The sequence below is a fragment of the Agelaius phoeniceus genome, chromosome 1 (assembly GCF_051311805.1).
Source record: "Agelaius phoeniceus isolate bAgePho1 chromosome 1, bAgePho1.hap1, whole genome shotgun sequence".
Lineage (NCBI taxonomy): Eukaryota > Metazoa > Chordata > Aves > Passeriformes > Icteridae > Agelaius > Agelaius phoeniceus.
In genome coordinates this window covers 23,862,729-23,875,555 of record NC_135265.1, presented here as the reverse complement: position 1 = coordinate 23,875,555, position 12,827 = coordinate 23,862,729, and the positions used below count along the sequence as shown (strand labels likewise).

Genomic DNA, 12,827 nt, shown 5'->3' with positions numbered 1-12,827 from the left:
GAAAGGAGTGAGGACTGGTGGTACAAAACTAAGTGTGCACTGCCTGCTAAGACTATTTTCCACAAGTGTCTGCTTGCTACAATTCCTTGTGCTTCTGAAACTGCATGAAGGGGGTTCTAACATGTTGAATGGATCTGATAATAAAATGATGTAGGATTTGTGCACAGTTTTAATGTATGCTACATTTAAATAATTCAGAATACTTTTTCTGAAAGGGAATAGAATTTTGTATTTGCCACAATTGATTACATTTTGTTGAAGATACTGTTAGTGGTGCATAATGAAAACCGAGTAAATTCTAGGATACTCTGCATTGAAGAGGAACATTCCTACTCCTACATTAAAAAGAGAAAAAAAATTGCTCAATAGACTCAGAGAATTTGCTTGCTTCTATGAGCAGGAAGGCTATAGATATGAAAAAAAGTGATTATCTAGGGGCTGGTTTTCTAATACATAAATTTAGAAGAATCTCATACTAAATGCCGCATCAATTGCTACTACAATGTCTAAGTTGTAGATTACTGGGGTAAAACTTGCAGAACTGACAGAAATATGGGACTGTGAGATGTGCTGATTGAAATTTAAAGAGACAAAGCAAGCTCCCTTTGAGCACACAATAATGATGAAAACTCTTGAATTGAGAATACATTTTTTCTCCAGAGGAACACATTCATGCATAGAGTTTTTGTACTGTAAGACTAGTGGGGTGTCCTTAGCAAATGGTTCTGATTTGAGGTACTGCAGGATGCTTTCATTGCTAGCAGAACTTTCTTACCATTGCTGAAACTCTCTATTCACTTTTGTGGGGATGAAAAAAAAGGCTTTGGAAAGGCCTTCTTGGACATTTTGTTGCTAACTTGAAGTATTTTTCAAGACCTTAACTATATTTGCTTGTGCAGTATTTCAAAGTATTAATGTAAAAAGAATTTACAGAAATATTATCAGGAAACATAAAAACCCCATTTCTCCTAAAAATTAGCCATTCAGAGGACATTTTCACTCTCAGAGAACATTCTAGGGAGCTAGTACATTCAGTCCACATAAAGGCAGCAGAAGCTGCCGTTGTCTGAAGGTTCATGTCAATATGACACTGAAGTGGAGTCAGGTTCCTCCAGGTTAATGGAAAAATTGTTTCTTTACCATCAGAAGTAGGCTGAGAGGATGGTACATGCTTGTGGAATAGCATTAATTTTTATTGTATGGTCATTGGTTGAAAACATATTCTGGTTTGTTTCCATGGGATTTGCTTCTTTCTGAGTTCTCTGTCCATTGTAAATCATGTTTTCTGGCTTTTGCGGTTGTTTCATTAGGTCTGTTTCCTTTTTTTCCCCTTCTTCCTTTCATTCATATGGGAAAAGAACTAAAATCAGAAGCATCTTTCATTAAGAATGATGATACTTGGAATCAATCATTATATAATGGTTTCAATTGAAAAATGCAAAGAATTGCTGAACATTGTCTGAATGTTTGTACTTTGGTTGACCCTTTTCCATTTTCCAAGAACATAAAGATGTCCCACTACAATAGTCATAAATTGTCAGTCTGATAATGTCAAAGAAAAATATGTCAATTTTGTTTTTACTTTTGTTGATGCTCTTATATCCTTTTCTAGGAAGTGCTGAAGATCAGCAATCTGAGGGATATTTTAAAAAATATCTGGCTTTTTGTTCCTTTTTGAGCTTGTATTCATCTTAAAACCCAGGAAAACATAACAGAAAGAAAAAGTGCTGAACCTCAAGTGAAATAAAGGTTGGAGTGATCCTGTAAACAGAATAGCTGTGTGTGAAGGAAGTGGTCCTTTATGGCCCCATTTCAATTCCAGCTTCTTTGATGTGATTCTAGTAAAATTCAGGAAGAGCTAAACATTGCTGGTTTTCTACACTACAATAGAGAATGTGCCATGTTTTGATTTTACAGCTATCCAGACACAAAAATACCTGTTCCAGTATCCCACTTTTCCTCTGTTCCCTCAGAACAGAACATCACAACACTCCATGCTGTTGTTTTGCACCTAACAGAGACAATAATGACTACTGGGTTATAAATCTTTGCAGTGCCCCAAAATACTACAATATTTGTGTAGTGCATGGATAGAACAGTCATTTACCATTCCATACTAATTTCTGTTGCACTCTTGGTACCATGTGGGACTTTTTAATTAGTCCCTGGAATAGCAGTGACTGTGAGTTTATGGAGAGGCAGGTAAGTTTCCAGTACTGACCAGCAGAAAAGATGTCCTTTCCCACAATCTACTGCAGGGGCTTTCAGCATAGGGAAGCTAAGAGTATCTGATCCTGTTGAATTTGACCCTTGTCTTGTCAGCCTTACTGCTCTTTCACAGCCAGGTATAGGACACCATTTAATAGCAGGATTATTTTCAACAAAGGCCTGTGGTGACAAAAAAGAAAAAAAGAAAATATTTTACTACATAAGATCAGATTTCATCCTTGATGTAAAACAATCTGTATTCACAGTTCTCCTTTGGAGGAACAAAGCAAAAAACTATAAGGACAGTCTTGTAGCTACAAGGATAGATTTTTAAATATAGTTATAGAAAGGGAATAATTGGATTTCCAGTTCTTTTTAGTAACAACAGTACTTCAGACTTACACTAAGATGTTCAATCTCTTCAGACTTACACAAATGTTCAATCTCTGCAAGTTAATTCCTCTGTTATGTGGCTTACAGTAAACTACTATATATACACTGGTAATACACTCATTAGCAGAACTGATTCTTTCAGTTGGAAAGAATGAAAACCTTACTGATTAAACAAAAATCCCATGGTAAACCAGAAATCAGAACTAGACTATCTCAGTAATTTATTTCCCATCATTTTTGGTTAATGTAACAGGCCTTTTGTAAAAACTGTATCGAATGAGGAGAAAAAAGGAACTTCCACTACTTTGCTTCAAACCTATTCTGATCAACAGTCACTTAAAATAAGATATGCAAAAGATGAGTCAGAACTGGTAATTTAATTTGCATCTCACTGTGCAATAAAGAGACTTGTTGCAGAGAAAGTACTGTACTGTAAATGAAAAAATATTTCTCAACCTCTGCCCTGCCACCACTGATAAAGTAGCACATTTCTCAAGCCTAGTTCATCACTACACTAGTATAAAAGAATAAAGATGAATTAAAAAATTGCTTTTAAAAACTAATTGCAATGTTGAAAACAAATACATTAAAAAACCCAGGAAAACCAAATCAAGCTTTTCCCACTCCTCTACCCATATACAGCAATCATATCAAGCATTGTACTAGGAAGTTTTTTTAAAAGGAAACAGGTGCTATTTCTGAATGCAGTAAAAACAATCTGAAAACTTTTAAAATTTCAGATTGCAAACACAAACAACTCTGACTGATTAAAACCATCATATCACTTGTTACAAAAATGAGTTTGATCAAATTATTTTATTAATACTGCATTAGGCAACAGACAATGGAAATAGGGCATTTCTTTTTAAGGAATACATGAAATGTTCTTTCTTTCTTTTTTTCTCCGTGGTACAGCAAACATTGATATTATGCTATATAAGAGCCAATACATATTTGCACATATTTGTTTATGAATTTCTACTTGGAAAGTTACAGATATATTGTAGCATTTCATACAGAAGCTTTAAGTTACTTTTTATAAGATGGAATAGAGTTCAAGAGTACAAGAACAGTTTGATAATTTACCTTAATGTCAAATTGAAGGTATCGCTTGTCCATCTCCTTGGAAACCACACTTTCTATGATGTCTACAGGCACAAGCTGGAAACAATCATATGCTGGGCAAAAAATGTTGTGAGCTTCACCCTCCTGAATTTTCAGATTCAAAAATCTGCCAGAATTTTGCCAGTCAGTATTTGTGAATAAAAAGTCAAAGTTAAAAAGCTGTTGAGTACTTTACACTATGTTCACAGGTATTCACAATGATTACTTTTCAAATAGAGAAATAGAAGTATCTTTTTCTGCTTAAAGGAGCTACAAATTTGATGAACAGCCTAATTAAAAAAAATAACACTGTCATGGTTCAAATGTGAGCATCATCAGCAATATTTAGCCCTACGTTTGTGGTTTCCATCCTGGCCATTTATCACACAGCTCTGTATTGTTTAATTAAATTGAGCATAATTTCTACCTTAAATCAGAATATGTAAGTGTAATTAATCTAGGAAAGAATTGATTTAATATGGAATTATTTTCTACAACTGTGCTAATAAAACTAGGCCTGGTTTTGGACACGAATGTCTGAATACAGAACAAGCTCAAAAATCTGCTAAAAGCTAGATTTTAACAGTTGTTTCATTTCAAAGTTGTAACAGGTTTATTAAACTGACTACAAGGATGATACCATTCTAACTTTAATCATTTAAAGCACAGGCAGTTATTCCAAGGTAGTCACCTGAGATCCTTTAATAGTTAAGATAGAGATACCTGTCAATTCATCCCCTCTTAGATTTGTATCTTAGAGTTGTGTAGTTCAGTCCTGGCTATGCTCCAAGTGACTTAGGAATGACTGGCTCAGAAAGCTGAATTCCACCCTCAGTGTGCCACCACAAACACTTGCCATTGAACTGTGGCTCTGAGCTGGCCCTGTGTCCTGCACAAAGGACACACAGTCCAGCAGCCAAATTAGAAGCACCACGTCAAACCAGTGATCTCTGGTAACTCCTACATCCTGCCTAGGGATTTGCAAGGCAAGAGAAGCACGACTAACAATTTTCTTGCCACTGAAAAGAACTGCCTTTGGAAAGCTCACATGGAAAAGAAAGTTCTCTTCCTTAGCACCAGGCTAAGGTTCATAGGAATGGGGCTGATCTGCAGTAGGATGAGCTGTGCAGAAATGGTGCTGTAACAAGACACTGCAGGGGTAGAGGTCAAGTAGTACAATCTCCTGAATGGGGACACAGATGAATACAAAGCACTGCATACAGATAAAATTATTGCTGGGAAATATGATTAATATTTATACTACCATAATTATCCATGTCTGAGCTTTTCACTAGCATGACTACTCTGACCTATGCAGTAAAACAAAAGCATTAGACTAATAAAACTTCTAAGTGAAATCTACCCCTCAGTTATTACCCTTCAACATAAAGAAATAATTTTAATTGCTTTTCTGATTGGAAATGGATTCACAATGCCTAAGTTTAGTGTGCTAAACTCAGAGATGGAATTAAGCATGTGCTTAATTTAGAAACTGTAAACCCCAATGCTGCCAACACCACACACACACACACATTGAACGAATCAAGAGTAGGCTTATCTATTTACACACAAGCTTAAAACATTTGATTAAGAATTTTGCTTAGTCAGAGCCTAAACAAACATTACATAAGCCTAAACCAGTTGGTAACAGTTGTTTTAGTGACAACTAAAATGTTCCATAGGTTCAAACCAGCAACTCTTTGAAACCCAAACAGTAGTTTAGCATTTGCTGTTTATGGTCTCTGTCCCTTCCTCTTCAACACAGCAAGTATGAAAGTTTCTCACATGATAGAGAAGTACAGATACTCACGCCTCCCAGCAAGCTCTGCAGAAGTCATGTCCACAAGGCATATCCACTGGGTCTTCAAACACAGAAATATTACACATGCAAATGTCACACTGTAAATGACAAAAATGCTTCTGATTAAGAAATACTCTAAAGCTTTTTGTATTGTTAGCAGAATGAGTTATGTTGGAAAATCTCAGCAAAAATTTAAAGCAGTGCTCAGCAGGGGAAAAAAAATCAAGCTCTATCCAGAAAAAAAAGTTATTTAAGCTATAGGAATGGGAAAGATTTGGTATCTCTGTTTCTGTAACTTCCTATGCAGAGAGCATAATTTGGGCTGCTTTTTGCAGTGTCCTTGAGCTCAGGAAGTGCTTCACCCTGCAGAGTGTTGGAATCTCAGAGTTCTAGGTGCAAATGGAGCTGTGTTTTTCATCAGCTTCACACACAGGTAGAATGAGTTTGGAGATGATAGAGGCTACAGGAAATGTTTAGCATCTCACACAGTCAGGTCTAAATCAAGGTGGAGCAGTTTGAGTGTGCAGCAGCAGCAGCAAATACTTTAAGTAATTTAAATACAGCAAATACTTTAAGTAACCTACATATATATAAGTTTTTTAAAAGACTTTGAGGTTTTTGATCATAATGAAGAATAAGTTACACTACAAATACTCCAACATAAGATATAATTGCTGAATTTTACAGAAGTAGGTACTAAAGAAAAAATAACACTGAATATTGAGACCCTTACTCTGAAAGAGTAAGGATGAAAATACTCACTGCTTATGGTTATGTGTGGAAATAAATACTAATGTTCTTCAAGAAATGTAGAAGGAATTTCTTTTCATTGAAACCAATGTTGACACCATGAAAATGTATTTCAACTTTGAATGCATTAGGTATCATAGGACATTTTCAGAAAGTTAGCCTGTGGTATGCCACTTTAAAGGCACTTACTTACATTACAGCCAAAACAAAATCAAACCAAAAAAAAGGCCTTTAAAGTGTAAAACTCAGTGAAGATATGTATTGTTTCTTCATTCATTTAATCTTATTTCTTGCAAAAATTAAATATTTTACAAGTTGACAATGCATTAAAAAATAATCTCTATTAAATTTATTTGAGCTGTAAATTTTGTTTAAAATGTATCTTTAAAGTAAGGAATTTAATGGAGCCCTGAGTTCAAAACATCAAATAAAAACATTTACTAGAACTGTTTATAAAGTAGGATGCAAATTCAAAACATGTAAAGGAGCTTTATACCTTGTGGCTTTATTTTATCTATTCCTTTTAGTTTTCATTTTCCTGGCAAAATGAGATTTGATAGCTCAGATAAGATTCTTAAACAAACAGGAACATTAAACGTGTAACTCTGGACTTGGAGTGAGACACACTAGATCTATAATGGCAGTCATTATCCACACCTGCATTCCTGGCTTATGGACCATCAATGGAAAACAAAACACACAATGTAAAACTGAGGATATATGATCTCCTGTTCAACATTTTAATTAGGAATTATTCACGGACAGTATTTAACTGCTAATGGAAATTAACATACAATAACAATATACCTTCTATAGAGCTTCTTTTACAGCATTTTACAATTACACAAATAAAATATTTCTATGCAGGGATGTGAGATCTTAATTTTTATATGAGATTTAGGGATGATCCATCTGAAAGACTGCATGTAATATTCTAAAAAAAATGCTTAGATCATGGAGCAATAGTTTTATAATGCTGCAGCTGTGGATTATTAAAAAGAGAACTCTGTCTTCCAAAAGAGCCACACTGATTTTAATGAAAGGCGCTTTCATATTTCAAATTTGCAATAGCTTTGTAAACTGCTTGAAGCAGCCCACACATAGTAAAAGTAATTATAAGCTTACAGTACACCAGTGGGCTGACATTTCAAAATGCAGACAAAGACAATTTTGTTTTCTAAAGAAAAAATTTTCAAAAGGCAGAGTTCACAGAACCGCGTACATTCGGGGAAATGGATACAATGAAAGTGAACATCTTGATAGGGATGAGATGAGAAGTTCAAAAGAGCCAAATGCACTGATGTGACTGCAGCTGTCTAAAATGAGAGTTTGTGAATGACAGCCAAGGTAAAAACAGAATGGTTTGTATTTGCCAAATGCTCAAGTGTTTTATCATATAGAATGTTTAAGGTGTCATCTTCCCTGTTCACCACTTTTGGAAAGAGAAACACTTCAGACTTCCACAAAGGTATTTTTGGCAGCTCCCCTGTCTACACAGGTGCACTGTGTTTAGAAATCAGCTGTTTAGCCCTGCTGGTTGAAGCTCTGTTTATGAATTTACCACAGCTGTGTCCATGTCTCCTGGTGAGGGGCTGATTTCATCGGGGGAGGTGACAGAGGAGCGAGTGGTGCGCGGGGTTCGCGGGGAGGGGAGCGTGTCCCACGCGTTGTATCCGCTCGGAGGCGGCGTTGGCATCTGAACCCCTGAACGCTGGCAGCAGCTCTCTGGGTTACACATCCAGGCTTCAAGCAACTTCTCCCTGTCCCAGTCTTCAAGAAATACAGAGATACAGGAAGTTATGCACCTGACAATGCTTAAAATATAGTTTGTAACTATACCCTCAAAAGAACACTAAACAAAACCAATTAAAATAAATAACTATAATGACGTGTGATTGAATGGAACTTTAGCCATTACATTTCAGAGAACACACTCCAAGATAATATGTAATGCAATGCATTTTTGTAAATAATTGCATGACAAGCATCTCCTTTCCCTGTAATATGTCTTAACATTAGTTTTGTTATTTATTTACAGCAGTTGTAGTAGCTAGAAGACTCGGTTGAAAACCAGAATTGTATTGACTATCACAGACAGATGAAAATATAGCAGCCCCCACACCAAAGAATTTTCATTATTTTTTCATTCTATTAAAACATAATTATTTAATATGGATTCCATTTTATCTGTTGTGTTTTTGTTTGTGTTTGTGTATTTTTTAATGAAGCCAGGAAATACAGGAAGAAGACTAATTACAAGAAGATTTATGACTTAATGAGTTTCCAGTCTTTATATATATGCATCTAAATTATGTGTTTCTAAGGGGGGAAAAAATCCACCTGAGTGCAAAGAAAATTTCATATATTCTCACTACATTTTATTCTATAATTGTTAGTGAACGTTCTACTTTTATTCATAATTAACAATGCCCATTTATATACAAAAAACAACTAGTCCAACAAAATATAATATCTTAAAGCTAAATCAAATCTTTCTTCACAATTGTTTGAAATACATTCTGTTTCTGATTCCTAAGATTAATACTAAAGATATCTTCAGAATAGCAGTTTTTTCTACCAAAAATACTTAAAAGTTCTCATTTAAGTATAAATCTATCAAATTTCTATACAGATTTGAATCTAAACTCATGAACACTTCATGCAGATCAGACAAACTTGATGTTCATAAACTATTAGAAATTTCCCAGTTTTTCCTACTGCTTTAAATAACTATTTTAAAGTTTGAGGATTTTTTAAAGTGCTGGGTCCTCCCAAAGAAACATCAATGTTATTAACCAAAAGGTGTTTTATTTTTATTTAGTTTTATTTTTATAAGGAAAAGATAGTTCTCTTATCCTATATTAGTGCTGGGAAAAAATATATGTGTTCTAAGCATCGAACTTAGTAAAAGTATTGCCTCTGTAAAAAACCTCTTTGAACTGCAGATGGTTTATTGATCAGATCCTTACTCATCTAAGCTAAAATATATCACAGGTTAGTTTAATTTCATTTGTTTAAAGATATGGACCCACACACTTGCATGTCAAAATTTCCAAATTTTATCAGCATTTTTTCATACTACCCTGAGTTTATAACCTTTCAGAGAGGGGCTGACTGATGTTAAGATACAGATAAAGTTTGCTAGACATTTTCTTGACCTTCTTTGTTGCACTGTATCTTTAAAATAGGCAAGGGCTAAGGCAGGTCACTAAATGGATCTACTTTGTTCTCTTCACTAACTTATGAATTTCAGTAAAACACAAGGTATGTTTGTTGAATTGCCTATTTTTTTTCCCGAAATCCATTGCTGTATACTGAATTAAAAGAGAACCAATGTTGAAAAACACTTGTAGAAAAACTGTAAAGTTATCTGCCTTTGTGACTGCCACAATAACATTTTTTTAATCTTGGCTTTAATTCTACATATTTCTGTCTCTCAAGTAAAAAAAAAAGGAAAATACATTCTTAATGTCTGTGTCAATAAATTGATACAATGAAAGAAAGCAAAGTCTAGTGGATTAACTATTATATGCCTGTAAACTATTAAACTTAGTATATATGTATGACCTATCCAAGATTTTAAAACATGCTTTTCACACCTTGTGTGAATTAAACCAAGATTTCACGTTATTCTTTTGTGAATTTCAAGATTTAATGAAAAAAAATTACAATTTGTCATTTGATGTTAATTCTCTAATCCTCTGCAAACACCTGAGTTATTTCCTTTACTAAGCTGAATCAATACAGCTACAGACAAAATAGTTGACTTTCTCATGACTTGCTAATTGTACACTGGCCAATTGCATTAAGTTACCAGAACATCACTAAGGCAACATCAGTAGAATGACCTTTCCAACACAGACTGATTTCTTCTCAATTTTCAATTCCTGCTTGCTTGATGCTGGCAGACATTTCTCCACCATTTACATCAACCTCACTGATTTTCAACTAATTGCAGACTGAGCTGAGAGTCTGAACAGTATTGCCACAATTTTCCTCTTCAAAATATCTGCACAGGTTATGGAGCCTACTCAGTCAAGTATTTATAATTTTTAGCCTTACTGAGACTATTCTGGCAATACAACATAGCATTCAAATATTGCACATATTTTAAATACAATATAAGAATTAAACAAAGAATCAACATAAATATTTAAGGACTATGCCTTAAAGATTATCATACTGGCACAAGTTCATGTTTACTTAATTCAATGTTAAAAGGAACACAAATACCAGCTACAGAAAATAACATAAAAGAGACGAGTTTCAGGTACCACAACTCCTCATAAAAGTGTACCAAAAGCTGTGGGTTTAAAATAATGTCTTTATATTTCATTTTTCCCTCTCCCAGTGACTTTAACAAGGAGCCCACAGAAATAATAGGGTATGAAAGCTTAATCCAGCAACACAGTGATGAGCACGCAAGCCATTAACTGCCTGAGTAGTTCCTTTGGCATAAAGTAACAATGAAGATGCTTCAATAAGCATAAGTTTTGAATCATTGAATCAAAGCCTAAAGCTTACAGCAAGTTTTAGAGATACTTTTGTTTGGAGAAAACACACTGAATCCAGTATATCCCCTTTCTGACAACCCCAGTTTAACTTGAACAAGAATACAGAGTTATTTCAGTGAAAATAAATGAGTTACAGATATGCACATGGAAAAGCATACCCTGTATGAAAAGTGTAACTATAAAAAATCCTCCAAAGACATACACTCATATAATTTAAACCTCAAGGCAATTTCCAACCACTTATTACAATGGTCAGACTGCTTTTATTGCAAGAAAAAATAAATTTAAAAATGTTGATCTGGTTTTATACACAAATACATAGTGGCAGAAAACCAATGGTCAGTCAAAAACAAGTTTGATGAATTTGATTTTTTTGACATAGAAAACCATGTAAGTTTTACTCCTGTGTCTCTCACCAAAATAGGGTGGTTCTGTTTTCCACACTGTTTAAGTTAGTCCGTCCTCAATTATAATTCCTAGTTTGAATCACTTTTCTATCAGCTTCCCTGTCTGCCTCAGTATTTTTTGACTACTGCAGCTGTATTTGTTTCTGAAATACTGTGTGGTCTGTTTCCTGCTACTAACCATTACTTCTCTTTTCCTTGGAAATAAAGCGCAAACATAAAGCTGTGGGTTTGAATTTGCTGAAAGCAGTTTTTTAGCCTTTAAGGTTTGGGATTACCATGTGCCCGAAGTAGAGCTTCTGCAGTGAAGAGTGGGGCTTGAAGCATGTCAGCAGATTCCACGATCAGCATGTCCTTAAGCCTTCGCAGGTCTTGAAGTCTTAGCCCCTCATATGGCTTGAAGAAGAAGAAAAAAGATAATTTATGTGGAATGTTTTCAATTTAGTCTCTAATACAATATTAAAAAGAAAGCATTCAAAGCACTGTCACTGATCACCATCTCAACTGTGAGGCAGTATGGGACAAAATTTGTTCACCGTGCACACCAATGATCATGCAAAGCTACACGGAAACACTGTCATTTTGTAATATTTATAGTATGATTTTTGTAAACTTCAAAATCTAAAAGCATTTCTTCCAGGTATAATGGAGAACTCTCTAAAGTTCTCCATTATAGCAGGAAGCCATCTTCAAATGATAAGCTAGCCTAACACTGACACTCTGTCTCTCCCCCACAAGAAAAAGTGAGATTTTCATATAATCTAGATGAACTTTGATTCACTCATTAGGCTTCAGGTATTGTGGAATAGGTATGAGAATGCATTACTAGATTTGAACTAAGGATTTAGAGAAGAACTAGACAAAGGACAGGTGCAAATAGATTCTCTGACTATAGGTTAATGGAGACCTGTTAATTCTGAATTGGTCTGAAGGAGGATACATTGAGACATTAGACAGTGAGAAGTTTGTGAGCAGAATCCAGTATCTGGATCTTCTGAGGCAATATCCACCCTTTCAGAAGCAAAGTCAGTCCTGAATGGGACAGATGAGACATGCAATTAGTTGTTCATAGAAACACTATGAGGATTGAGGTTGGAAGGAACCTTCAGATGTCATTTGCTTCAGCCTTCCTCCTCAATCAGAGTCACTTAGCTAGGATGATGCCCAGATGGCTTTTGGATATCTCCAAGGCAGGGGATATATTGTACATGGAGATATCAAAACTCTTTTTGAGAAACAATGGCCAACTCACATAGCCCTACAGAGAGCAGATCATCCAGCTGCCTTCCTGGTCTGGAGATCCATCCCCTTATTACAGCATTAAAAAAGGTCAAATCAGAAAGTCAAAAAGAAGTAATTTTAGGATTCTGAATTAGCTCCAACCAAGAGAACAGAGATACTCACATATGTTTACAGACTCATTTTTAAAACTAAGAAAGAAGACTATGAAACAAATAATGTATGTTAGTGTTGCACAGAGAAAATGCCCCATAGGTAGGAAGAGGAAAAAAAAAAGTGGGAGTGTCTGTAAAGAGAATGGATAGAGAAAGGATATGTAAAAAACACTACTCTTACATGAACTGGTTTTATTTATTTAAAGGGTAGCTAACAAAATAGTTAAAGCATTTGACATAAAGTGTTACATGCTCAGAA

The 12,827-nt window shown here is 34.9% G+C and overlaps 1 protein-coding gene across 5 annotated transcripts in view; it reads right to left on the bottom strand.

Moving 5' to 3' along the window:
* The window catches only part of ANKIB1 (ankyrin repeat and IBR domain containing 1), an 89,009-nt gene that overhangs the window by 18,721 nt on the left and 57,461 nt on the right, over nucleotides 1-12,827 (bottom strand). For all 5 annotated transcript variants that reach the window (XM_077174809.1, XM_054637813.2, XM_077174804.1 and 2 more), the window contains exons 5-9: nucleotides 11,453-11,570; nucleotides 7,818-8,026; nucleotides 5,516-5,604; nucleotides 3,688-3,832; nucleotides 2,222-2,388 (exon numbers count right to left, since the gene is read on the bottom strand). In XM_077174809.1, coding sequence (XP_077030924.1) covers nucleotides 2,222-2,388; nucleotides 3,688-3,832; nucleotides 5,516-5,604; nucleotides 7,818-8,026; nucleotides 11,453-11,570 — 728 coding nt within the window. The remainder of the gene's footprint in view (nucleotides 1-2,221; nucleotides 2,389-3,687; nucleotides 3,833-5,515; nucleotides 5,605-7,817; nucleotides 8,027-11,452; nucleotides 11,571-12,827) is intronic.